Below are 26,933 nucleotides of genomic sequence, written 5' to 3'. Positions count from 1 at the left end.
TCTCTCTCTCTCTCTCTCTCTCTCTCTCAAAACCAAACATTAAAAAATATTTTTTTAATGTTTTAAGACAAAAAAAAAACTTTTTTAAAGAGGGAGGGCGCCTGGCTGGCTCAGTCGGTAGAGCATGAGACTCTTGATCTCAGGGTCATGAGTCCCAGTCCCACATTGGACGTGGAGGCTTCTTAAAGATTAAAAAAAAAATTTAATTTTTTAAAACCTAAAGCAAAAGAAGGAAGAAAAAAAAAGCCACCTTTGACCTTACCCCAGAAACATGATTTTTCTTTAATAAGCTTTTTATTTTGGAATAACTGTAGATTTACAGAGAAGTTGCAGATATAGTACAAAGAATTCCTGCCCTCCTTCACTCAGCCACCTCTCGGGTCTCTGCGTTGCCCGGTCCTAGAACTTTTCTCACGACTAAGAAATTAACATCGGTACATTACTATTAATGAAACTACAGACTTTGATTTCGCCTGATGCCCTTTTTCTGCTCCAACATTTTCCAACCCAAGAAACCACATGGCATTTAGTGGGTTCAATAGAAAACCTTTTTTCCCCTCTCATCTTTTCCAGTCATGTATTTGTTACCATCACAGAATCCAATTGTATCCCATTTTTTCCACTTAATACTTTAAATTTTTAAATTTTTTTAATGTTTACTTATTTTTGAGAGAGAGAGAGAGAGAGAGAGAGAGAGAGAGAGAGAGAGACAGAGCTCAAGAGGGGAAGGGCCGGAGAGAGAGGGAGACAGAATCAGAAGCAGGTTCCAGGCTCCAAGCTGTCAGCACAGACCCGACGCGGGGCTCGAATTCACCAACCACGAGATCATGACCTGAGCAGAAGTCGGACACTTAACCGACTGAGCCACCCAGGGGCCCCTCATTTAATACTTTAACAAGTGTCTTCCATTTAATCATTTTTTAAGGCTGTCGAGTGTCCCTATAGCCACTGTCTGCAACATAAGGAACCGTCCCTATTGTTGGGTAGCTAGATTGTTTTCAGTTTGAGGGTGTGATTGAGAAAACAAAGTGCCCTTTATGCCTCTATAAAATTTTCACAGCACCCCAGGCCAAAAGTTCCATTTAGCAAGTAGTTAGATCCAAACCACTTGATAACTATTTATATCCCAACAACTTAGCAGCTGTTTGCAAAAATGATACCTGTTGGTCCAAAGAAAATAATATCTTTATGTCATTCTCTTTTTTTGTAAGTTTATTTACTTATTTTTGAGGGAGACAGAGACACCACGAGTGTGAGAGGGGCAGGGAGAGAGGGGGATTCCAAAGCAGGCTCCGTGCGGTCAGCACAGAGCCAGACACAGGTCTCAAACTCACGAAACTGATTTCATGACCTGAGCCAAAAGAAACCAAGAGTCAGATGCTCAACCGACTGAGCCACCCAGGCGCCTCTTTATGTCATTCTTAAATAAGCACAACAATTAATGGGATATGTGCACCTGTTCGGCATTGCACAGCTTCTCAAACACTGGAACCAGATTAGACACCCTCACCTTCATGTATTTCCTGTTTCACAGTGATTTTCTCATGGTTTTTGCTTTTTCTCAAACTTGCTTAACTGCTTACAGAAAACCTAGCGTTACAAAGATATGAAGTCATTGATAGGCATGTAGGGCAGTGTGTGACCTCCCTGATGCTACCAGTTTATGTGGTGTTGAACAGATACGGAATATCATTATGTTTCCCTCACAACGTACAGAAGTGGCACCCTGGGGTACCTTGGTAGCCAGTTTGGGAACCATGGTCTTAAGGCCCCTTTTTTTTTTCATCCAGTAAATGATTTTTTTTTAAGTTTTATTTGCTTATTTTGAGAGAGAAAGAGAGAGAGAGTGTGTGTGTGTGTGTGTGTATGTGTGCACGCAGGGACGGGTAGAGAAAGGAAGAGAGAGAGAAGCCCAAGCAGGGTGCGCACTGTGAGCACAGAGCCTGATGCAGGGCTTGAACTCATGAACTGTGAGATCATGATCTGCAAAACCAAGAGTTGGACGCTCAACTGACTGAGCCACCCAGGCGCCCCAATCCAATAAATGATTTCTTTATGATAAACGTCTAGGTTTAGGATTATTCCGCTTTCAAGATCCGATCATTTTATGTGGCTCGCTATTTATTTATTTATTTATTTATTTATTTATTTATTTATTTAGTATTGGCTACATTTTTATTTAGCATTTAGTATACGATATATAATATTTAATATAAGTATAGTATTGTCAAAGTCACTAGGCATTTCCACTTTTATATATATGTGTGTGTGTGTATATATATAATTTATTGTCAAACTGGTTTCCATAAAACACCCAGTGCTCATCACAACAGGTGCCCTCTTCAATGCCCATCACCCACCCTCCCCTCTCCCACACCCCCCATCAACCCTCAGTTTGTTCTCAGTATTTAAGTTTCTTATGGTTTGCCTCCCTCTCTCTGTGTAACTTTTTTTCCCCCTTCTCCTTCCCCTGGTCTTCTGTTAAGTTTCTCAGGATCCGCATATAAGTGAAAACATATGGTATCTGTCTTTCTCTCTATGACTTATTTCACTCAGAATAACCCTCTCCAGTTCCATCCATGTTGGTACAAATGGCCAGATTTCATTCTTTCTCGTTGCCAAGTAGTATTCCATTGTATATATAAATCCAGTCGTCAGTTGATGGACATTTAGGCTCTTCCCATAATTTGGATATTGTTGAGAGTGCTGCTATAAACATTGGGGTGCAAGTGCCCCTATGCATCAGCACTCCTGTATCCCTTGGGTAAATTCCTAGCAGTGCTATTGCTGGGTCATAGGGTAATTCTATTTTTAATTTTTTGAGGAACCTCCACACTGTTTTCCAGAGCGGCTGTACCAGTTTGCATTCCCACCAACAGTGCAAGAGGATTCCCATTTCCCCACATCCTCTCCAGCATCTGTAGTCTCCTGATTTGTTTATTTTAGCCACTCTGATTGGCGTGAAGTGGTATCTCAGTGTGGTTTGATTTGTATTTCCCTGATGAGGAGCGACATTGAGCATCTTTTCATGTTCCTGTTAGCCATCTGGATGTCTTCTTTAGAAAAGTGTCTATTCATGTCTATGAATAGGTCTATGTGTCTGTTTTCGTGCCAATACCATACTGTCTTGATGATTACAGCTTTGTAGTAGAGGCTAAAGTCTGGGATTGTGATGCCTCCCGCTTTGGTCTTCTTCTTCAGTATTACTTTAGGGGTGTCTGGGTGGTTCAGTCAGTTAAGTGTCTGACTTCGGCTCACGTCATGATCTCACGGTTCATGGGTTCGAGCCCCGCGTTGGGCTCTGTGCTACCAGCTTGGAGCCTGGATCCTGCTTCGGATTCTGTGTCTCCCTCTCTCTCTGCCCCTCCCCTGCTCATACTCTCTCTCTCTCTCTCAAAAATGAATAATAAAGACTAAAAAAAAAATTTTTTTTTAAATATTACTTTGGCTATTTGGGGTCTTTCGTGGTTCCATACAAATTTTAGGATTGCTTGTTCTAGCTTCGAGAAGAATGCTGGTGCAATTTTGATTGGGATTGCATTGAATGTGTAGATTGCTTTGGGTAGTATTGACATTTTAACAATATTTATTCTTCCAACCCATGAGCATGGAATGTTTTTCCATTTCTTTGTATCTTCTTCAGTTTCCTTCATAAGCTTTCTATAGTTTTCAGCATACAGATCTTTTACATCTTTGGTCAGGTTTATTCCAAGGTATTTATGTGGCACTTAATAAAATTTTTTTTTTGCTCCCCCCTCTCCTGTTGCTTCCTTCTTTTGTATCTTTTAACACCCGCAATGTGCCCAGCATGGTTTTCTCAAAAGGTTCCCAGTCATTGTGTTTACACGAGGCAAGGCGAGTGGGAAGATGTAACTCTTTTCAAGCACTGTGAGCCAACATCATGTCGTTTGATCTCACGGCAGCCTTGTGAAGTAGATGCTGTTGCAATCCCCATTTTACAGATGAGGAAACTAAGGCCCAGAGATGCAGGCCTTCTCCAAAGTGTCTGCTTCTGGAACTCCTCTGGAGATGATGCCAGATGAGGAGGAGGAGGATGCCCCAGGGACACCGCCCCTCCCTTCTAGAAGCTGCAAGTGACCTAAGGATGGACACAGAAGGAGGCTCATGAGATTTTTGCCTTCTGCTCTTTCAGAAATGGCTGAGCGGCACAACACCAAACACGTCCTGAAGCTGGCCCGGGACCTCGTGTACAAGGTGCAGACTCTGATTGAGAACAAGTGAGGGCCACCTCACCCCAGCCCTGTCAGCCGTGCCGCCACCCACCTGTCCAGCCCGCTTTTCCTCCCGGCTGCCCCGGGAGCGAGGTCCTGGTGTCTGTTCGTGAGCATGGACTTCCGTGCAGAGAGAAACTGCCCCAACTTTGGCCGCCAGGCAGGTGGGGTCGAGGGTTTGCCCCTTGAGTTCAGCCTTACGTTTTCCTGTTTGACCAAAGATTGTCCAAGTCTGGGATTTCTCCCTTGTGGGAGTTGGGGTACGTCAGTGGATGGAGGGAACAGTTTCGTTTGTGGTCTCCAGAATGGTTGCCTTTCTCTTATTCTGTCCTAACCCCTCCAAACTGTTCCGTCAGGGGAGACTTGGAGAAGGAGTTTTTCTTGGGGAACTAGTGTAGGAGAGGTCTGTGGGGCTACCTCTACACTCTGAAAGGGGCCTCTGGAGATGTTCCAGAACATGGCCGGCAGGCAGGCTTGGAGCAGAGTTTCTGCACCTCCCTCGGCGCTGTTGACAGGGAGCTGGGTGAACCGTCTTCTGAGAGGGGTCGTCCTGTGCGTTGTTGGAAGGTAAGCAGCATCGCTGGCCTCTGCCTGCAAGATGCCAGGAGCGCCCCCTCCCCAACCCAGCTGTGACAACCCGAAGGGTTTGCAGATTTTGCCACATGTCCCCACTTGAGAACCAGTGGTGTAGAGGAGGGGCTGCAAGTCTATCTCCTTCCCCCCTTTTGTTTAACCACCTGCTCCTGAGGCTTTCTCCCACTTAGAAAAGGCACACAGGAGTCCACATCTCTCTCGGGATCTGGCTTCTGTTTGTTGTGGTCTCTCATTTTTTTTCTCCTCCACCTGACCCCAGGAGAGACTTCTTTCCTTCTTTTCAAGAAAGCCTCTCCCTGAGAGGCTCCCCGGAGACGGAGGGAAGGGCGGAACAGTGAGAAGTGTGGTAGGTGTGAGTTAGCCCGAGGTCCCGCCCAAAGCCCTCCAGGCAGGGTGGAGTCCAGATCCCTTTGTTCACCTCCTAGGGAAGATCTCACCTCTGCTTCTGCACTTTGGGTCTGATGCTCCAGAATTTTGGAAGGTGTGTGTGAGTGGCCGCCACTTCAAGGGAGGTGGGGGAAGCTGGCTTTTCCCTAGGTGCCTTTGATCACTCAGGACAAAGGAAGGACAGGAAGGCAGAGGTCCGCCAGAGTAGACTGTGATGGGTGTTTTCCTTGGAAAATATGCTGATGAACTGGCCCCCGGAACATGGATGGCTAAGTCTGGAAGTGGTCCCCTCCGCGTCTTCACACAAAGGGTCGCCAGTCACAAACAGACCCCGAGTTAGCTGGTTCACCCTGCCTACCTGTCCTTTGATAGAGCAGTCCTGCCAGCTCTTTTCTGAGAACACACGTGGGAGAAACAGAGTCAGGTTGGAAGGCTCCTCCCCAGAATGGAAGGTAGGATTTTGGAGAGGGGAGGAGACTCATAAGCACAAGGAAGCATTCACAGAGAGGGTACGTTAGTCCTCTGTCCTGAGCAAACCAGGAGGGGGAGGAACCCCTACTCTGCGTGCTTGTGAAGGCTCGCCCCTGGGCCCCAGTGCCTTCAACTGCATCCCAAGCCCCCAGTCTCCCACGTGGGGCCTCCTGAGCAGGACGGACGAGACCGAAGTGTCCCTTGCCTCTGAAGAATGTGCTCTGTGAAAATTGCACCTCCTGGCTCTGGTCCCCACCTTCCCAAGACGAGGAAAACACGTCCAGATCAAAGTTTTCCTTGCCACTCAACTCTTCGTTACAGAGGACATTATTTTAGCAAGACCCAGGTCCCAGACCTTCCGATTCTGATTTATTTTTCTTGACAGACTAGTCCCAAAGTATAGCACACAATCTCTTCTCCGCCTTCTCTCGTGGTGTTCCAGAGAAGTGTCGGTGGTTGTGATTTGGAACAACTCCTATTTGTTCAGCTTACGGTGTTTATTTTGGTCTCCGTACATCGTGCGTCCTCGTGTCCGGGAATCGAGTGCGTGGGAGTCATTCTGTCCGTGGAGTGCCCTCCTCTTTCTCTCAGTGTTGCCAACATATCTTGTAACTGTTTACTGAAGAGTTGTGTCTATATAGAGAGAAAATATATATAAGCAGAGAAATGTGTGACTATGGGTTATTTTTTCATTTCTGTGTTTCAGGAATTTTTTTAATGCGTAGGGAAGAAAGGTTTGCTTTTGGAGACTGTGTCCTCCCAACCGCACCCCAGTGGCCCATACCCAGATGGGGACAGAGCCTCATGATAGCTGCCTGGTCTTGCCCCAGGAGGTGCAAGGCAGGTGAAGCACTTCTCACCCCCTTGTATCAGTTAGCTGTCACCATGAATAATGCCACGTAACAAACCACCCCAACACTTAGTGGCCTCACACTGCCATTTATTTATTAGCTCTCAATCCTGTGGGTTGACATTATGGGCCGCATTCATCTGAGAGGTTCTTCTGGTCTGAGATGGACTTCTTCATGTGTTTGTGGTCAGCCAAAGGCCAGTGAGGCAATTCTGCCTCCGACAGTTGGCTGACTGTTGGCCAGGAGAGTAGGGGAAACCGGGCCATGTGTCTCTCATCCCCTGGCAGGCCAGCTCAGGCTTGTGTATGTGGCCATGGTGGCAGTTTTTCAAGAGAGCAAGCAGAAGTATGCAAGGCCTTTTGAGACCTAGGCTTGCAATTGGCATAAAGTCATTTCTGCTCTGTTCTGTTGCTCAGGGTAAGTCACATGGCTGAGCTCAGATTCAAAGGAAGGGACAATAGACTCTACCATTTGGTGGGTGGCTTTGCAGAGGGACATGGAAAAGGAGAATGGATACCATCACAGAAATAATTGAGGCCACTTTTGCAAATGGCCTGCCTGATCCGCCCAGATCCAGGGCACAACACAAGAAAGGTCCCCAGATGGTCAGCCATTTGACTCGAGGTCATACCTGTAAGTTGACACCCACTGAGCTTGCTCAGCTCTCACCCCCAATGTGCCCACAGACGCCCAACTACTCTCCCGTGACTTCCACGGTCCCAACTCGTGGCTACCATTCAGAACCTTAGTCATCAGGCAATGGCGACCTCTCATGGATGTCCACCCCCAGCAGCCTCTAAACATGGGTCAAAGGGAAACAACTAGCTTTCGGCTGCAGAAGCAAAACTCGATTTAACCTAATGAGCACCTGTCAGAATTTCAGGTTTTACGTAGAAAAAGTTAGATTTCCAAAGAAGCCTGCAAAATAGAGACAGAGTTGGCAGGTGGCATTGGCAGCCTGGGTGAGTCTGGTCGTCACGTTCTCAGGAGATTGCCAGCAGAGGTAAGTCTGAAGGCACACAGCAGTGGGCGGGTGGGGATTTGTCCTTTGCCAGCTTGGACGGGGGCTTTCTTAGCAGGAAGGTCTGCTCCTTCCTGGGGGAAGCTTCTTTTTTTTTTTTTTTTTTTTTTAATGTTTGTTTATTTTTGAGGGGGTGGGGCAGAGAGAGAGGAGGACACAGAATCCGAAGCAGGCTCCAGGCTCCCAGCAGTCAGCCCAGAGCCCGATGCGGGGCTCAAACCCACGGACTGCCAGACCATGACCTGAGCCGAAGTCGGACGCTCAGCCGACTGAGCCACCCAGGTGACCCGGAGGGGAGAAGCTTTTGAGGGCAAAGACCGGTTCCAATGTCCCGACGGTGCTGCAGAGCTTCCCCAGTATCATTTCTCCAATTCCAGCCATAGTTTGGTACATGTGGCTGTCCTCCCGGAGGGCCCCACCAGGGCTCACAGCTACTGCCTGGCTGCACCAGAGTCAGGCAGCACAGCGCCCCAGTTCTGTGCGCACAAATGTCTGATTATGGGCACCGTCGACTTACGGTCACTGACGATGTATGTTACGGGAAAAGAAATCTCACGAGAATATTTTTTTGTCGTCACAGAGGCCTTCCTAAAGTGCGTGCATTTGAGCGTTGCATGGACGGGAAGAGGAGTCGTGGATCACTAGGCATATTTTAACGACTCCGTGGCGGGATGGGGAAGTGGCCTTGGTTTCTGTGTTTAGGGAACACGGGGTGGCTGGACTCCGGTCATCCTTTTCCTCCTCCTCCCGCCATCCTCCCTTCCTTCTCTTCTCTTTCTCCCGTCTCCTCCCTCTGCCTCCTTTCCTTGTAGCCAAGAACATTTGGATGGTGTCTCGTCCACAGTTTCTACCCGGATGATGCTGTTCCTCAGAATAAGCCTGACAAACCCGCAGCGTGAAGGCCCTTCTGGCTGTTACGTTGTTTTAAAGCCGTGCTTCATTTGCTGTTTACCTAGAGCTTTCTCCCTTCGGCTTGTGGGAGAGGCCGTGGGCACTTCTCATGCACAGGGTTTGGGAGGTCCTAACCATCCCATTTTGGAGTGCCTGGCAGGCATTCCTGCATCTGGTTTCTCCTTCCTTCTTGCCCTCCCCATGCCCCTCCCAGGCCCCAGGTCCCTGGAGTCCCGGAGAGGAGGGGGTGCAGTCAAGACAGTGGGAAGAAGCCCTTCCGATTACCTTCCTTCCCAGCAGATGCTCTGAAGTCTGAGAGACATCAGACCCATCGACCAATGAATCTTCTCCCACGTTTCCTAATAGCATTTCCAACTCAGGTCACCTGCAGCCCACCTTCATGATTCTGACCATGTCTGTGCCCCACCTGCACACTTGTACCTTTGCTGGTTCTCTGTTTTTTTTTTAATTTTTAAAAACATTTATTTGTCATTAAAAGAGAGAGACAGAGCATGAGCAGGGGAGGAGCGGAGAGAGGGGGAGGCGCAGAATCCGAAGCAGGTTCCCTGCTCCGAGCTGTCAGCACAGAGCCTGACATGGGGCTCAAACTCACGAACTGTGAGATCATGATCTGAGCTGAAGTTGGGCGCTTAACCGACTGAGCCACCCAGGCGCCCCTTTACTGGTTCTCTTTAAACCAACTCACTTGAGGCGCCTCTCTTCTCGGAGGGACATAGAGAACGATAGAAGTGGGAACGACTCTCTCATTGTGCCGACTATAATCATGTCCCACATCTCTGTTGCGTGTTTGGGGAAGTGAGGATTTCGGATCCCTGCTGTGCCATTTCCTGGCTGTGTGGCCTCGGGCAAGTGACTGGACCTCTCTGAGCTTTAGTTTCCATTTCTGCAAACTGGGGACAATAGTCTCCCTTTATTCCGGATCCAGCCCCAGCCCCATTCTTTCACTGGGACCCTCTGCTCCTCAGCGTGTCTGAGGATGATTTCCTGGTTGAGACTTCAGCGGCCCTGGGTTCCCAGCATCTACCTAGCTCAGGCTCTCAGGTGAATCTTTGAAGCCTAAGAGAATATGGCTCCTGGAAGACAGCACAGGACAGGGTGAGCTCCCAGCCCCCTCGGGCTGTGACAGAGGAACACAGCACTTAGGTGTGGTGGGGCCATCAGTTCTCAGCAGGAACAAAACAGGAGCTGACTCTGCAGTTAGCATCTGATTTTGCTGCATCAGGAAAAGGTTCACAGGTCTCTCTTTTCTGGCTTTTAAGTCCCCTGCCTGGCACATTGAGAGCGTGAGCCCAGGACAGGTATAGACTCCAGAGGAGCACAATTTGATCTTTCTGAAGTGCCTGCTTGCCGACTTGTTGCTAGATCAAACTGCCTAGCGGGATTCAAATGACCCACGGGACCATGCAGTTAGTTCCCTGGGGATTTTCCATTACATCAGGGTATTGTGCTGGAATTCTCCAGTATCTTCCTGGCTTTCTTTATTCAGACTTGTGGGCACAGTGATTTCAAGCCTTTGTCGATGCAGGGCTCCTTGAAATAGCGGCTGTCCCTTGTTGTGATCAAGAGAAAATAAGACAGATCCCTCTGCCTCGAGTAAAGACGGAATCTCTGTAAATGGTTCCGCATGAGGGGCTGCAGAATTGCTCCCTTTGGCCTTGCTGAAACAGTTCAAAGGGAACATTAAGGAACTTGGGGGCCATTGTGAGGTTGTTACAGAGGGGCTGTGGGTGACAGGGGTGGGGACTGAGTTTGAGATTCTACTTGATGGCATCTACTTGCTGCTTTTTGCACTGGGATGCTGCTTGGGTCTGAAGGCATCTTCCCACGCAAGAGCCACTTGCATGGAAGTGTTTCTGCTGATACCAAAATGTGGCCTCTGGTTTGGCTCAGGTCATGATCTCTCGGGTCGTGAGTTCGAGCCCCACGTCGGGCTCTGTGCTGACAGCTCAGAGCCTGGAGCCCGTTTCGAAGTCTGTGTCTCCCTTTCTCTCTCTGGCCCTCCCCCGCTTGTGCTCTGTCTCTCAAAAGTAAATAAACATTAAAAAAAGGAAAAGATGTGCTGGGTTGGGCAAAGGGAGCAAATCCAGATGTTCTTTTGCCTCCACCATAGAGTCTGACGGACCTAGGTTCAAATCCCAGACATCTGTGCAGACTTAGACATGTGACTATCCCTCTCTGAGCCTTAGTTTTCACTTCTGTGAACTGGGGATAATAAAGATACCCTTCAAAAGGGAGTTGGGCGGGGCGCCTGGGTGGCTCAGTCGGTTGAGCGTCCGACTTTGGCTCAGGTCATGATCTCGCGGTCTGTGAGTTCGAGCCCCGCATCGGGCTCTGGGCTGACAGCTCAGAGCCTGGAGCCTGCTTCATATTCTGGGTCTCCCTCTCTCTCTGCCTTCTCTGGCTCATGCTGTCTCTCTCTGTCTCTCAAAAATAAATAAACACTAAAAAAAGAAAATTTAGAAAAAAAAGGGAGCTGGGCACTGAATGTTTTTGGCCGCCTAGCATCCCTCCCCTGTCCCAGTACAAGCACCTTGTCCCATCCTCTGGGGAGCTGTATCTCTTAGATTACAACCATGGCCTTCTAGTGAGACTGCTGACCCTCCCCTGTCCCAGTACAAGCACTTTGTCCCATCCTCTGGGGAGCTGTATCTCTTAGATTACAACCATGGCCTTCTAGTGAGACTGCTGACGTGCCTCTCCCCCCAGGGGGTACACGACCCTCTTCTGGCCAATCAGATTCCTTCCCTGAGAAGAGAGAAGTTCATGCTTCCCTTCTGTGGCAGCCAAGCTAGGAAGATGCCAGCCTGGAGCTTCCAGTGGCCAGGTCTCCTGCAGGTAGGGGAGCAGGCATGGCTGGATCCAGGTGTTCAGATGAAGTCCTTAGAGCTCCACCTTTGTCCATGGCATGGTTCCACTCTCCTCCAGGCTGGCACGGGTTCCATGCCCATCTGTGAAGCAGTTTCTCCAGCCAGGCTTTATTGGCTAGAAGGGCTCATTTATCCGCCTTAAAACCTGAGCTGGGTGCCTGGATGGCTCAGTCGATTGAGCATCTCGATCTTGATATGGGCTCAGGTCATGATCTCACGGTCATGGGATGAGGCCCTGAGTTGTGCTGTGTGCTTGAGTGTGGAACCTATTTGGGATTCTCTCTCCCCCTCTCTCTCTGCCCCTCCCCTGCTTACACACTCTCTCAAAATAAATAAAAATAAATTTCAAAACAAACAAAAAACATGGGCTAGTCAGAGAGCTGCTGGGGGTCAACTCTCAAGGAAAGATTAGGGTGCCACTCCCAAAGAAGGGCAGTGGGTCATGGTAGGCAGAAGCAACAGGTCGACTCCAGCATCCCTGACAGAGCGTGTGCAAAGGATGGAAGAGTGAATGGCCTTCCACGGGCCCAGAATTCAGTATGGTGGAGGGAGAGGCCCGGGGGTGTTGGGTGTTTCACAAGAGAGAGGTTGGAGTAGGATCTGAAGGACTTCATGTGCCCCAAGTAAGAGCAAAGTCTCCATATCAGCGGGACTGTCTGCAGGGAGGGATGAGACACGTCCCCTCATCCCCACCCCAACACTGGACACACTTTTGCACAAACTCTTATACATACGGGCACTTACTAAATATTTGATTGGAAAAGAAATAATTCTCAAATTCTCCAAGAAAAAAGGAGTTATAAAGATGGAGGGTAGAGAAGGAGAATAGGCCTGTCTATTGAAAGATGCAGCATTTTTTAAAGTTGGGTTTTTTTTTTTAATTTTAAGTAATCTCTACACGCAACGTAGGGCTCAAACTCACAACCCCCAGATCGAGAGTCGCATGCTGCACCGACTGAGCCAGCCAGGTGCCCCTGAAAGATGTGGTATTTGAGGGACAGCTTGGACTCAGAATTGTCCTGCGTCCTCTTTTTTTTTCTCCTCTTGGGAAATTTTTATTTGTTCATTTCTAGCATGAGGATGCTTTCCTCAGTGTCACTGGGGAAGAGGATGGTCCTCCCCTGGACCTGAGTCATGCAGGGCCACCCAATCATAGGCAGAAAGCTAGCCAGGACTGCGCTGAAGATAGCAGTCACATAGCCCCAGCCCAGCTGGCACTGGCCACTGTAGTACACGGAGGAGGTTCCACAGGCTTCCTTGGCAAATGGGGAGTCCAGGCTGATGGGGAAAACCAGCAGGCCCGCAATGGTGGCAGTGGCTAAAATGGCAGGAAAGAACACCAGTGTGTCAGTCAAGGGGTTCTGGACCAATCTCCATCCCTGGACTCACTGATCCACCCTCCCATCCACCCACTCATCCATCAGTCTATTCACTTATATATTGATTCATCACCTTTCCTTTTATCCACCCATTACTCAACTAGCCTTCCACCCAACTGTCCATCTACTGCTCACCAGTCCACTCATCTCTCCATCCCTCTATCCATTCGCTCATCCATCCATCTACCCATCTGCCCACTTAGCCACCTGCACCCCACGCATCCATCCACCCACCTAATCATCTGTCCATCTATCCACCCAACCATCCATCCATTCATCTACCCAACCATCCATCCATTTATCCATCCATCCATCCACCCACCCAATCATCCATCCATCCATCCATCCATCCATCATCCACTGATATATCCATGGATACACCCATAATTTCACCTACCCACTCGCTCATTTGTTAATTCACCAACCCACGTACCCATGCATGCATTCATTCATTGAAACTGTTACAGGTGCTATAGTGGGCACTAATGATACTAAGGAAATGAGCTGGACACCTCCTCACTTTCAAGGCCCTTCCAAAGCAGGAGAATCACATGACCCCAGCTTCCTTTGCTGTTCTTCAACCACATTGGTCTACTTACAGTTCTGTGAACGTGCCTTGCTTGTCTCCATGCTTTTGCCTCTGATGTTCCCATTACCTGGAATCCCCTTCTATATGTGACCAACTCCCATTCGTACTTCCAGACTCAGCACAACTGATTCCTCTTCTGGGAAGACTTCTGTACAACCCCCCCCCCCCCACCCTCCTGGAGTTTTTCCTTGTGTCTTGCGCTCATCCCTATTATGTCAAACACCCCTTGAGTTGTAATCACTTGGTGTGCCCCACACGCACTAGACCCTGTGCAAGCCTAGGACAAGGACTATAGCTCCATCCATTGATTCAACAAATATTTAGCGGACGTCTATTGTGTGCAAAGCACTGTCCCAGGTGCTGGCAATGTCAAAGCAGACATGTCCTCGCCTTCAAGTAGCTGACGTTCTAATGGACAGAGATGAACAATAATCAAGCAGGCAGATACGGTAAGTGCTGTGAAGCATAGAGAACAAAGAATGAGGTAGGAGAATCTCAGGAGAGGGGAGCTCCCGTACCTAGGGTCACAGAAGACCTCACTGAGGCCGTGATATTTGAGCAGAGTAGGGGAGCAAGACCTGTAAGATCTGAGAAACGAGAATTCCAGACAGAGGGAACAAGCATGGTGTATCTGAGCAACAGAAAGCAAGCCATGTGGTTGGATCATGTTGAGCCTGGCAGAAGGGGCGAGAGGTGAGATTGGCGAGGGAATGAGGGTTTAATCAGGCGGAGCCTCACCGGCCATGACGAGGAGTGTGGATTTTACTCCGAGTGTAACAGGAAGTCACTGGAGGGTAGATAAGCCAGTCTGAGGGGCCCGATCTGATTTCAGTCTTAACAGGACCTGTTTGGCCAGCATAGCAGACAGATTCTAGGGGTCAAAGGTGGCAGCAGACAGACATGTGAGGTGGTTATCTCTCTAATCCAGGTGAGAGATGGTGGAGAATTAATTGAATGAGGGTTGCAGTGAAGGCCTGGGCTAGACCATCCAAAGCCTGTGTATGAATTAGAGAAAAGCAACCCTTCTGGGGAGCTGAAGCCCTGCAATTCCACAGCGTAGCAAGTGGCACATAGGCTAGATTTCTGCATCTCTCAGCCCTCAGCTGGGCACCGCTGTGCAGTGCACAACCTGCCCAACTGTGTATGGTGGTCCTGGTAAAGAGGATACAAAGTGGATGGATGTGAGAGAAACAAAGGGCGGGGCAGACTATTAGGACTGGGTTTAGCTAAAGGCAGGAGAGGGTGATGTTAAGCATGCCGTTCCCTCCCCACCATTTCTGGCTTGCCAACAGACCAGGAAGTCTATAATCCTAGGATTTATCTCTGAGAATCAACACAGGAGGCCAGACTCTGCTCACAGGTTCGTTCATTCATTCACTGATTCATTCATTCCACAAACATGGCTGGAATGCTTACGATGTGCCAGTGGATTTACCTGCAGCTGCCTGCACCCCTGGCATTGGGCCACTGCCCCTTCTGAGACACAGCCCTTTGGGGGCCAGGGCCCAGGACAGGAGGAGAAGGCCGACAAGAGCCATCCTCCAAGGAGAATTGCAGCTGAGACCTGTCAGGAAGAAAGAGCAAGGAGAGTGTTGACTGGGACAGGTAGGGGCAGGTGCAGGTGTCTCTGCTTATTGGGTAGCTACTGAATCCTCAAAACCCCAAGAGGTCTGTGCTATTGTCACCCCCCATTTTACATATAAACAAACCGAGGTCCGAGGAGGTGGAGTCATTTGCCTCGGGGCACATAGCGAATTAAGTGGTAGAGCCAGAATTAAAATCCAGACTTACAACCACCATGCCCCACTTTACTGAGTACCTGCTATGTGACAGGATCACCAGGAGAGGCACCAGTGTAATTAAAAGCTCCTTAGAGGTGCCGACTGGGAGTCCTGACCCATTTGGTAACATGCATCATAACTGAGACTTTCAACACCTTAGCTGCGGTTTTTAAATTTAGCGCTTAGAGGGTAGCCGCGTAGCTGTGCGCAGGTTGTACACTGCACAACTCCTGGAGCCGCAGTGGGATCATCATACGTTTGCATATTGATTACAGTTGTTTTCCAGCAGATGGCAGTATAGTGTCCCAAAGAAGGGGAACCTTTTCCTAATTTGTGCTAAGGTACTAAATGGACATGGGGTTGCTTTCAGAATCATCCTGGATGTTTGCTAAAACACAGATAGCCAGACTCTACCCCACACCTACAGAGTCAGAGGCTCCGTGTGGGGTAGGGTAGGCGGTGGGAACCAGAACTTGGCTTTTGTTGTTGTTGCTCTGGTGGATTGAATGGTGAATTGGTGAGCCCAGGTCTCACCTTCCAGGCAAGGTCAGGAATGTCGTCCAGGGACCTGAAGGTTCCACAGCTCTGGTTCCAGCCGTTACCCTGAGGCCAGGAGCAGTAGGTGAGGACGCCAAAGGAGAAGGTGGGGGTCTGGAACCAGACGGGAGAGCAGAGGCTGAGGGCTGAGATACAGGCAAGGGAGAGTCCCAGGGATGCCCACACACTGCCTGCCATCAGGGGGTGTCGAGGACCTAGCAGGCAACAGGCGAGGTTAGTGGTGGAGACTGCCGGGAAGGAGAGAAATGGGCTGGGGAGGGTCTCCCGCTCCCCAAGTCAGGGACCTGGTCCTGTGTTCAGACCCCAGGCAGGTCATCAGCCTCCTTTTGGCCTCGTGATGCAATGGGAGGTGTTAATATCTGGGGAGCGGGGACAGGGCTTTGCGCTAACAGGTTCTGGAAGTAGAATAGCCCCAAATCTTAGAATAAATAATAGTGCTTAAACAGAACTTTGAACACACACTTTCTGCATGGGACGTCATCATCACTGGTCCCGGCAAGGCCCCTCCTGTGTTTCTCTCGTTCATTCATTTGGTCATTCATTCATTCTCTCCACCCATCAAGTCTTGCACTGTCCCAAGGGGCTTCTTCTCCCCAGAGTGGGTACCTTTTTCTAAATCACACACAGACACTGTGTTTCCAGCAACTACCCTGCCCATTAGCTCATGCTGTCTAATCCCGGACCATTGTAATTACTTAATGTGTCTTTTTGTTTGGAGGTATTTTTGCAAAATTGGTATGGCTCAGCATGTTTGTATTTTTCGCTTATGTAAATGACATTATTTTGTATGTTGCATTCTGTTTCCTACTTTGGGCACTAAGCATAACGTTTTTAGGGTTGATCCATGTAACTGTGTATCCCTATTCCATTTAACTCGGTGTGAGTTTCCCAGGGGCAGATCCTGAAACAAGGGTTTGGGTGCAAGTAGTGTACTTTGGAGGCGGCCCCGTGGAGGAAGAAGTGGGATGAGAAGAGAACGCAGCCAGTTAAGAATGTGTTATGAAGCCGGCTGGCCCCAGTGTGACTCCGGGAGATGGCAACCGGCACCCCAGAGTTACCCTTCCCGGGGGCTGAGGGAGGCGTGGATTTTACACAACCAGTTCTCGCCGGCCATTGGTTGAGGGCTGCCCCCAGCAGTGGGTGGCGGCAACGTGCGGGTGACCAAATAGGCTGCAACGGGACCGACACTGTACGGGCAATGAAATGCAGTACAGGTGGAAACCCACTGCTGCGCGGAGACCCCGAGATGCCGAGGGAGAGTGAGCCGAGCCCGGCCGGACCTGCCACCCCGTCGCCTCCACCTGCGGCGTGGTATTATTCCCTTTGCATTTCACCAGCGCTAGCCCTCTGCCCCCGGCAGCTGTGCCGTGAACACCCGTGTGCACGGTCTTACGTGAGAATTTTGTGGGTGCACGCTTTGGAACACCTCGCTGCCTGCGATGGCATGTCTCTGTTTCCTCTGAGTGAGAAATCCCACCTCCTTTCTACATTCTCTCCCTCTGTGCCGGAAGGTGCCCAGGGGCCCGCATGCCCAAACATTAGACTTTGTTCTGTCTCCTCCCGCTTTACAGATGGGAAAGTAGAGGCGCAGAGAGGGTAACAGACTCCCCCAGACTGACCCAGGAAGTCAGTTTGGGTGAGTGAGCTGGAGGAGTGTCTAATAATAACAGCCACTGCTGTCCACATGCTCTCATGGGCCAGGCAATTCACACGCATCGCATAACTCATAGGCTACCTGACGCCCCAGCCACAAGACTAGAGGGCCGGAGTGGGCTCATCTTTGTTGACTGGAGGAGAGCCCACTTGTGGCCCAGGGGTCTGCTGGGCTGCACAGCAGCACAGGAGGGTGGGTGCTATGACCTCCTGTTTTATAAGGGAGGACCCTGAGGCTCAGAGAGGTGTGGGCGACTCAGCTCAAGGACACAGTTGGAAAGGGTGGCCGGGGATTCATACGCAGACCTGGTGACTTGACAGCTGTCCTTGAAAGCCCAGGGTAATGACCCTAACAGTCACCATGCATCGTCCACCTGCTGTGGGCCAGGCACAGGTTTGGGTGGCTCCCTGGGGGAAGGGAAGGGATGTGCCCAGGGTCTTACGGCTGAGGTGTGGGACAGCAGGACTTGAACCTGGGTCTGTCTAATACTTAAACCAGTATTAAGTTGAATACTTAACCATGGCATTTCCCATCTCCTTGCTCGGCTTCATTCACCCCCCCACCTCTACTCTTCCTGCTATCTTCCTCTCCCCAGCTCTGAGCTTTCTTCTGAGGCAGGGCTGTATATCTGTCCCTCTCTGCCCAGGGGCATCTGTTGCCCACACAAGGCCAGGAGAGCGCCTCTAGCCTGGTGATGGCATCTCCCTATATCTTATTCCAGAGAATTTCATTTCTCTTGCCCTGAGACGACTACCCCCGTTGTGTCTGTGAAAGTCCCAGGTACAAACCGACATTCCAACCATTGATAGCCCAAGCAAATGCTTTCTCTTTGGGGAGGCATACAGGCTTTGAGGCCCCAGAAGTTCAATTGTGGCTATCATATTTATTGTCTGTGTGACCTTGGGCAAGTCAGTTACCCCTTGCGAGCCTCAGTTCTTTTATCGGTGAAACAAGCCTTCTACTAGTGCCTATCTCATGGGTTGTTGGGAGGACTAAATGAGAAAATGTACAGAAGGTGCTTTGTAGAGTGCCCTGCACCTGGTACGTCTTCAATAAATGGTCATAATGATCGTGATGGTGGTGGTGATGGTGATGGTGGTGATGATGTTGACGGTGATGATGGTGATGGTGGTGATGGTGGTGATGATGTGGTGGTGGAGGTGATGTTGGTAGTGGTGGTGATGCCGATGGTGGTGATAATGATGGAGATGATAATGCTGATGGTGGTGATAATGATGGAGATGATGATGATAATGCTGATGGTGGTGATGATGTATGATGGTGCGGATGTGGTGGGGGGTGATGCTGCTGGTGGTGATAGTGGTAATGGTGGCGGCACAGAGGTGGTGGTGATGGTGGTGATAATGAGAAGGAGGTGATGATGATGGTGGCAATGATGTGGAGGTGGTGACGATGGTGATAGTGGTGGCGGTGGTGACTGATGCCAGTAGTATCGGTATTATTCACAGTTGTCTGATGGCTCATAACTAGGATTAGAAGCTACTTCAAACCGATGAAAACCAAATGGAGACCCAGATTGCTCATGCCACTTGCCCAAGATCTCCTGGAAAATCAGGGGAAAACTGGAATCTAAGCCAAGACTCCAGCTCCCAGACTGATAGGCAGAAACACCTTCTCCTCCCCTCAGAACATCCCTACAACTCCCGCTCCCCAATGCCTGTCCCCTTGGCTTGCTCTCAGAGAGGAAGGGGAGCAGATGGGTGGGAAAGACAAGGAAGGAAGGGAAGGGTGCCAGCAGCGGAGGGAGAACCGGTAATTACCCCAGCAGATAGGGAGAGCGAGGTTGGTGGGGCGCAAACCACTCCAAAGGGAAGTTAAGACCCTGCTTCAACCACTGACCAGCAAACGCCCACCGCTACCCCCTTGGTGACCTCTCTACCCCTCCTGGAAGGGTTGGGCAAGACGCCTTTCCCTCCATCTCTACCAGCTCCTCCAACACATGCATCAGCACAAAGAGATTTTATGACCTAGCCTAGCGGTACAAGGGCCTCCCTAGAGTAACCACGCTGCAGTTTTCCAGAGGAATAATGCCAGGTGCTGTGGTGCCTCACATGGTCCCTGGAGACTATCTGGGGTGGCACCTGGACCCAGCCTTAAATGTCACGAAGTCATGGAATGCTGAGGTTAGTCAATTTTCCTTCAAACATCAAGAAGAAAGTCTCTGTTGGAGTAAAGCAGCTCTTTTAAAGCTTATTTATTTTGAGAGAGAGCAAGTGAGCATGAGCCAGGGAGGGGGCAGAGAGAGAGAGAGAGGGGGCAAGAGAGGGAATCTGAGCTAACAGCAAAGAGCCTGATGAGGGCCTCGAACCCACAAACTGGGAGATCATGACCCGAGCTGATGTCGGATGCGTAACCGACTGAGCCACCCAGGTGCCCCGAGTTAAAAAAGAAATTATTAAAAAAATGATGGGGAGCCTTGAACAGGCAACAGAGTCCAGTGAGAATTTAGGAATGTGGTTGGGTTTCCTCGTATTGGCGGTTTTCTTCTATGTTTTGCTGTGATACTGGTTGTCCATTAGGAACTCACATGTATTTTGATGAACAACTGAATTAAAGTCCAGTCTTATTTAAATAATAAGAGAGGCGGCTGGATGAGGAGGCTGAGGGGAGAAGGTGGTTTGCTAATAAGAACACTACTTAGATGACTGGAAGTGAGGCCCAGCAGGGCTGAGCCGGCTCAAGGGCACCGTGGTCAAAGCAGAGCTGTCCACCAAGCCAAGGGCACCTACACAGACGCCCCAGGGCTGGTGCTTTTCAACCTTGGGTCTCACTTTGGGCTCTAAGCCCGGCCAGCACTTTAAATGTGGCATGACTCTTGGGCTTGGAGGCTGGCCAGTCACTCTATCACTTCCCAGCTCTATGACCTGGGGTAAGTCACTCCATTGCTCCGGGCCTCAGTTTCTCCATCTATAAAAGCAGATTGGACATCCCAGAGGGTAGGGAGCATTGGGTTCAATCACTGAGCAGGGTGATGTTCTAGAAAGAAACGGACAGACCATCTTCCCCTTCCCAACACTATGACCTTGGGGAGGCCATCCCACCTCTCTGGATAAGGGGGTAGGAGTTATTATGAAAGTTCAAGGGGATAAAATGCATGTGTGTGCCTTTCAGGGGAGGGAGAGAGAAGCTGGGGCAGGTAGGTCAGGGTCACAATGCATAGACTTTTTATTCCTAGGATTAGCAAAACCTCGTGGCCGTCCGCCAGCAAGTGAGATGCAGCCCCTTGAGTGAGGGAGAGTGGATTTTTTTAATCCTGCACCAAAATCAGCCTCTCCTGTGGGTTTGGCAGGATCCTGAGGGGTGTAATTCCAGCCAGGAAGCTGGGGAGCCCAGAACTGCCCAAGGCCCATGATTTTGCCTCTCTCTGGCTGCCCCAGTGGCTCTCCGGGCGTTTCTGACCTTGAAAAGCGTTTTGTTCTCCGGATAATGTGCTCAGTGTCACCTGGGAAAATCACGCCGACCGTCCAGGTGCCCAGAAACCTAAATGAGGCATTATAACCTGAAACCACATCCGGGCAGGCTCCAATTAGTTGGAATCCACCTAAGGGAAGCTTGAAAGGGGCTGAACATTTTCTCCTCCAGCTCAGCATCTAACTGTTGATGACGGTGGAGGATTCTTGAGCGCTATCACAAAGCCCCATTTGAAACACTTTCGGTGCCTTAGGTCATGTAAGCCTCCCGGCCGCTCTATGGCAGGTGCTGTTCCGGGAACTCGCGTTTTTACAGAAGACAAAACGAAGGCTCAGGAAGTAAGTGGCAAGCCCTGCACTCGGGCTCAGGCAATTGGACTCCTGACTCTGGGCCCTAAGCCCAAAGTGATGCTAAAAGGTTAGTTTAAAAGTCAGATACATACCCAGCAGCTTCCTGAGCTGTCCAGGGTTAGGGCTTGGTCAACCCTCCCACCTGATCTGGCCAGAGAGCATGCATGTTCCCAGAGGAGCCACAGCCAGCCATAGCAGGCGGGGCTCTGGGACTCGGGAGGTTAGAGGTGGCTGCTAGTTCCTTGGTATGTCCCCACCGCCAAGTCCCTTTCTTTTCCCTGGCTTTTGTGTCCTTATCTGTTAACCAAAGGGGTTGGTCATTTGTTCACTCAACCTATATGTGCCCAGCCCTGTCTGACCCTCATGGATAGAGCAGTGGACAGAACAGAGTGCCTGCCCTCTAGGAGCTTTGGGTTTTGTGGGCAAGACAGAGAAACAGGAAAGAACAATGTGGTCCGGCCATCCATCCATCCATCCATCCATCTAACAAATATTTATTGGGTGTCTATTATGTTCCAGGAAGCATTTTAGGTGTTGTAGATTTAGTCGTGAGGAAAATAGACAAATCTGTTGTCCTCATGGAGCTTACACTCTAGAAGGAGAACAAGACAGTAAGGATATAAACAAGTCAGCATATAAGATGTCAGTTGTTAATAAATGCCACAGAGAAAAATGGAGCAGGGAAAGGAGATGCCATGTGATTGGAGAGGTCATGGAAAGCCATGAGAAGGTGACCTTTGGGCAAGAACTGAAGGGGGAAGCCAGGTGGGTTTGTGGGAGAGGACTATTCCATGCAGAGGAAGGTGCGGGTGCAAAGGCCCTGTGGTAAGCAGGCGCTTGGCAAGTTTCAGGAAGCCAAGAGGCGGAGGGATGGGGGAGAGTGGAGAGCTTTGTTGGCAGTGAAGATCTTTGTCTTTTAATTTCTGAGTGAGATGCAGAGTCTGTGGATAGGCCTGAGCAGGAGGGTGAGGACCTATCTTGTGTTTTACAGAGATCACTGCAGCTGCTGGGGGGAGAACCAGGGCATAGGGAGAAGAAGGGAGAAGCAGTCAGCACCTTTAGTCAGTCAAGTGAGAGACAATGGTGGATCAGATAGGCAGACAGAGAGGGAGGGAAGGAGAAAGGAGTGGTCAGATGCTGGATCTATATTAAATGTCAAAGGTCAAGCCAACCGGATTTGCTTACAGATTTGACACAAAGTGTGACGATACCTCCAGGGCATCCTCAATACCTTGGGGTGGGGAGCCACAGGAGGGGTAGGTTTCCTAGGGGAGGAAGAGGTATCTAAATGTGATGTAGCCTAGGTCAGGTTTGGGATGTGTATTTTATGAACCCATCAATCAACAGATACAACAGACACGGCTTCAGACCAAGAGAAAGCCCAGGGCAATGTTGGGCTCAAGCACAGAGGAGGGGCACCTGATCCAGCCTGGGGAGCGGAGGGGGGGGCAGGTGATGTCCAGGCTGAGATCTGATGCACCGGTTGGGACTGGGGAGGATCTCGACTCCCACTCCTGTCTCTTTCTCCCAGCTGCCCAGCCGGCTGAGCCAGATTTCTGCTTCTAGTCTAGGCTGCGTTCCAGGTTGGCTGTGTGAGCTTTGGAAAATCCTGCAGTGTAATAGCTCTAAGCCCCAGTTTCCCATTGCAATGGATTGAATGGGTGTGTGCCCTCAAAATTCTTCTGTGGAAATCCTGCCCCACAGGGTCATTGGACTAGGAGGTGGGCCTTTGGGAGGTGATGAGGTCATGAAGGTAGAACTCTCGTGAATGGCATCCTTATAAAATGGTACCTTATAATGGTACCCTTATAAAAGAGGCCCCAGGGAGCTCCCTCACCCCTTCGGCCATGTGAGGACACAGAGAAAAGATGGCCTTCTACGTAGTAGGAAGTGGGCTCTCACCAGACGCCAAATGTGCCTGCATCTAGATCTTGGACTTCCCAGCCTCCAGCACTGAAAAATTTATTTATAAGCCTCTCAGTCTGTGACGCTTTTTTCTAGCGACCTGAGAAGACCAAGATACCCACCCTCAGAAGGATGGCCATGTCCTAGACCAATGGGACTTACCTTTGGGAGGTGACAGAGTCCTTTGAAAATGGGATTTAAAACTATGGATGCAAGGGTGCCTGGGTGGCTGTGTCAGTTAAGCATCCGACTTCAGCTCAGGTCACGATCCCATGGTTCCTGGGTTTGAGCCCCACTTGGGCTCTCCACTCTTGGAACAGAGCCTGCTTTGGCTCCTCTGTCTCCCTCTCTCTCTGCCCAGCTCGTGCTCTCTCTCTCCCCAAAATAAACATTTAAAAAATATATTTAAAAATAATTTTAAAAAACTATGGAATGCATTCCCCGTGCAGCCTTGTGTACACACACACACACACACACACACACACACACGTTATTTCAGGGGCTCATGGACCCCTGAAGCCCATTATGGCCTCTGGACAAGACTTTCCCCTCTCCCCCCTCCAGATTCTTCCCTCCAGACTCACCACACTTCAGGTCAAAACTCTCCAATGTGGCCTCTTCTGCTCAGGCTCCAGCTTTGAACAGAAGTCTATGACCCTGTAAAATGTTCCCTTTGAAGGAAACATTCAGGTTGGTGAATAAAGCCCAGGTGGGTGATAAGCTGGTGTGGGGGGTGTGTGTGTGTGCTCCTTAAATCAATAGGCTTTCACTCCGGGCTGCTGGAGGGGCTGGACAAGGAGGGAAAAGCCAACCACAAATCGGAATGGGGTATGGGTATGGTGTTTCCTGGGTAGGAGAAGGCATGAATAGGGATTAACTGATCTACAATTAAACAGCAGTTGTTGAAATTCGTGGCACTGTGCTTTCCCTTCTGCTTTGGTAATTCTAGTCCATGGAACAGGCTTACATATTTCCCTGGGACCTGAGGATCTTCGCTATAGCCTGTGAACTTCCAGAAAGTGGGCACTGGATCCGAAAATCTTTATCTCCAGCATCTACCTTAAGATTTCACACAGAGTAGGTGCTGGTCTTGTCTTTTGCTGTAAGACAATCGTAATTCAAACTGGCTCAAGTAGAAATGAGAAATTTATTGGCTTCCATAACTGACATTTTAATGTTACAGCTTTAGGCACAGCTGGATCCAGGTGAATAAGCAATATCTTCAGGACTTCTCGCTCCCCCATCTCTCAGCTCTGTTTTCTGCTGAGTTGGCTTCACTCACAGGCAGATTCTCTCTGGCTTCTGGCTTCTGGCTTCTGGCTGGCCTTCTGAGGCCAAAGGAAAGCAATTCCAGAGAAAAGAAAGCTTCTCTTTATACAGAGTGGCAGCAAGTGTTGTGATGAACTCTTGTGGGGCAAGCTTAGGTTACATGCCCACCCATGAACCATTCATTGTGGCCAGGAAGGTGGGTTGTTCTGATTGGCCAGACTTAAGTCCTGTGCCTTAGGATTGGGGGCAGGGGGTTGGGGACTGGTGACATGGTAGCCATGTCACAAGGTTCAACCCCCTGGGATGACATGGACTAAAGGTGGCGGATGGGGTGGTTTCTAGGAGGAAAACTAAGGTTAGCAGAGGATGTGGGATGGATGCTGGGCAGGTGAGAAAAAGAGATATCGCTCTAATGCTGTAAATGCTACCATGACAAACAGGGACACACTGGCTCGTGCTAGAGGAAGCATGAGGGTCCAGAAAATTAAGTGCAGAAAATGTGAGTGAGGCCTGAGGCCGAGGTTAAGTCCCAGCTCTGCCACCTGCACTTAGTGTGACATTGGTCAGGGCATCTCTGCCTCTCTGGACCTCAGTTTCTTTATCCGTAAGATGGGCACATCTGGAGTTGATTATTGCTAGGGATTTCCCACTCATTCAGTCACTCAGTTCTTCATTTGTTTCTTTCTCTTTTTTAATATTTATTTTTGAGAGAGAGCGAGAGAGAGAGAGCACAAGCAAGGGAAAGACAGAGAGAGAAAGGGAGACACAGAATCCGAAGCAGGCTCCAGGCTCTGAGCTGTCCGCACAGAGCCCAACGTGGGGCTCGAACTCACAAACTGTGAGATCGTGACCTGAGCCAAAGTCAGACGCTCAAGCAACTAAGCCACCCAGGCGCCCCTTCATTTTTTTCTTTCAATCAATATTTGTTGAAAGGCTTTGGAGTTAGGGAAAACTGGATCTGAATCCCAGTTCTGATGCTTATTGGCTGTATCAGGCTTGACAGATACACCTTTTCAGGCGTACTCAGCTGTGTCCTTCAGAGCCCCCCAGCCACACTAGCCGCAATCCGGCCTCTGCTCGCCTCTCCCTGCAAGCAGTCGGGGTCCCTTGCTGCAGCCACTTGACCAGCTCAGCCTGCAGTGCCTGCAGTGGCCTGAGGACTGGGCCAGCCTCCCCAAATCCCCAGCTGTCGTCCAAGCTGATGTGACCAGACCGTCGGCAGTGGGGGCTCGGGTGCCTCCCCTTGCAGACTCAGGTACAGCTCTGGGTGGGAAACTGGCTTCCCTCATGGCTGCCCAGAGGCACAGGTGACACAACCCAGAAGTGAGAAGCAATTGGACCCAACCGTGACCGACGGCAGATAGGAGATGGGATGTGTCAGTGCGTGCATGTCTTGCCTTTGGTCCCTGCAGTAGTTCACGTGGCCTCTCTGGAGAGGCCCTGAGTGCTGGACCTCCCGGCTGGCTGTGTTTTCATGAGAGGCTCTAGTCAACTTCTCATGTGCTGTATGTGCTCACGCTCTTTCGTCGCCTCAGAGTCCCTTTCCTTCACTTTCGTTGGGTTGGGATTACGCTCCCAGCTAAAGCATTAGCAAGAAACTTTTGTCTCGGGCTCTGTTTTCCAGGGAACCCAGACTGAGATACCATAGCTGTGTGACCTTGAGCAATTTACTTAACCTCTCTGAGCTTCAGATCCTCGCATCTATAAAAGAGAGGGAACAATAAAGCATCTCTTACAGGATTGTTGAGACAGCCGCAGGCTAAGTGCTCGGCTCAGTAAGTGACAGTTTCCATTTGTATCCTTGCTGGGAACCAGGCGCTGGGTCATGTCATGTGAAAACAGTTATTCAACATTCAACTCCGTGGATATTTCTTGTGTGTCAACTTTGTGCTAGTCTCTGCTCCCAAGGAGCTCACGGGATGTAATTGGCAGGGATGTAATTGGGCAATTATACTACAGTGTTATTAGTGCTTTAGTGGTGGGTGGAAAACTGGGGGGCTGCAGTATGGTAGTCAGGGATGGTAATAAGAGGTGGCTCCTTGGAGGAGGTGATATTAAAGCTAAGATCTGAAGAATATTTAGTGGTTTCTGATGACGGGCAGGTGAAGGGCCAAGTGTTCCAGACAGAGGACATGGCATGGGCACAGGCCTGGCGTTAAGGGACAACATTTCAAGGAATATACTGGCTCCCACCCTCAAGAAGCAGGCAAACTGCAAGGGAAACAAAATGGGTAAGTGTGAACCAATGAAAATGCATGAATATGGTCTTTGCCAAGGAATATGTGAGTTCTAGAACTATATGGTTCAATATGGTAGCCAGAGCCACATGTGGCTAGATTTAAATTAAAATTAAATAAAATTTAAAATTCAGTTCCTCAGTCGCACTGGCCACATTTTGAGTGCTCAGTAGTCAACTGTGGCTAATGTTGGACGATACAGATCTAAAATATCTCCATCACTGCAGAAAGTTCCATTGGACAGAGCCGCCAGAAAGTCTGAGAACAGAGCTGCCACATCAGGGCAGACTTCCCGGAGGAGGGGACAGAGGAGGAGTACCGGGAGAGTCGCTGGGTGGCACTGTCCTCTATCCCCAGGAACAGAAAAGCCAGGGGTAAAGCCAGCTAGGAGTTGGCTCTGGAAACAGTGCACAACCTGACACCTCTTTGGTCAGGGTATAATCT

General features: G+C 49.8%; 2 protein-coding genes across 10 annotated transcripts in view; one reads left to right on the top strand and one right to left on the bottom strand.

Moving 5' to 3' along the window:
- The window catches only part of SGSM1 (small G protein signaling modulator 1), a 95,671-nt gene extending 89,316 nt beyond the window's left edge, over window positions 1-6,355 (top strand). For all 9 annotated transcript variants that reach the window (XM_027050894.2, XM_053206728.1, XM_053206724.1 and 6 more), the window contains one exon: window positions 4,154-6,355. In XM_027050894.2, the coding sequence (XP_026906695.1) occupies window positions 4,154-4,242 (89 nt within the window). In that variant the 3' untranslated portion in view covers window positions 4,243-6,355. The remainder of the gene's footprint in view (window positions 1-4,153) is intronic.
- A 6,009-nt stretch (window positions 6,356-12,364) lies between these two features.
- LHFPL7 (LHFPL tetraspan subfamily member 7) lies at window positions 12,365-16,304 on the bottom strand. Its single transcript, XM_053206732.1, is given in 4 exon segments — window positions 12,365-12,653; window positions 14,739-14,822; window positions 14,825-14,867; window positions 15,619-16,304. Coding segments are annotated over 4 exon segments (591 nt in total). The 5' UTR covers window positions 15,820-16,304; the 3' UTR covers window positions 12,365-12,390.
- Between the last annotated feature and the right edge of the window lie 10,629 nt (window positions 16,305-26,933).

Source organism: Acinonyx jubatus, chromosome D3 (genome assembly GCF_027475565.1).
Source record: "Acinonyx jubatus isolate Ajub_Pintada_27869175 chromosome D3, VMU_Ajub_asm_v1.0, whole genome shotgun sequence".
Classification (NCBI taxonomy): domain Eukaryota; kingdom Metazoa; phylum Chordata; class Mammalia; order Carnivora; family Felidae; genus Acinonyx; species Acinonyx jubatus.
Note: the sequence above shows the minus strand (reverse complement) of the source record. Positions and strands in the feature narration are given on the sequence as shown.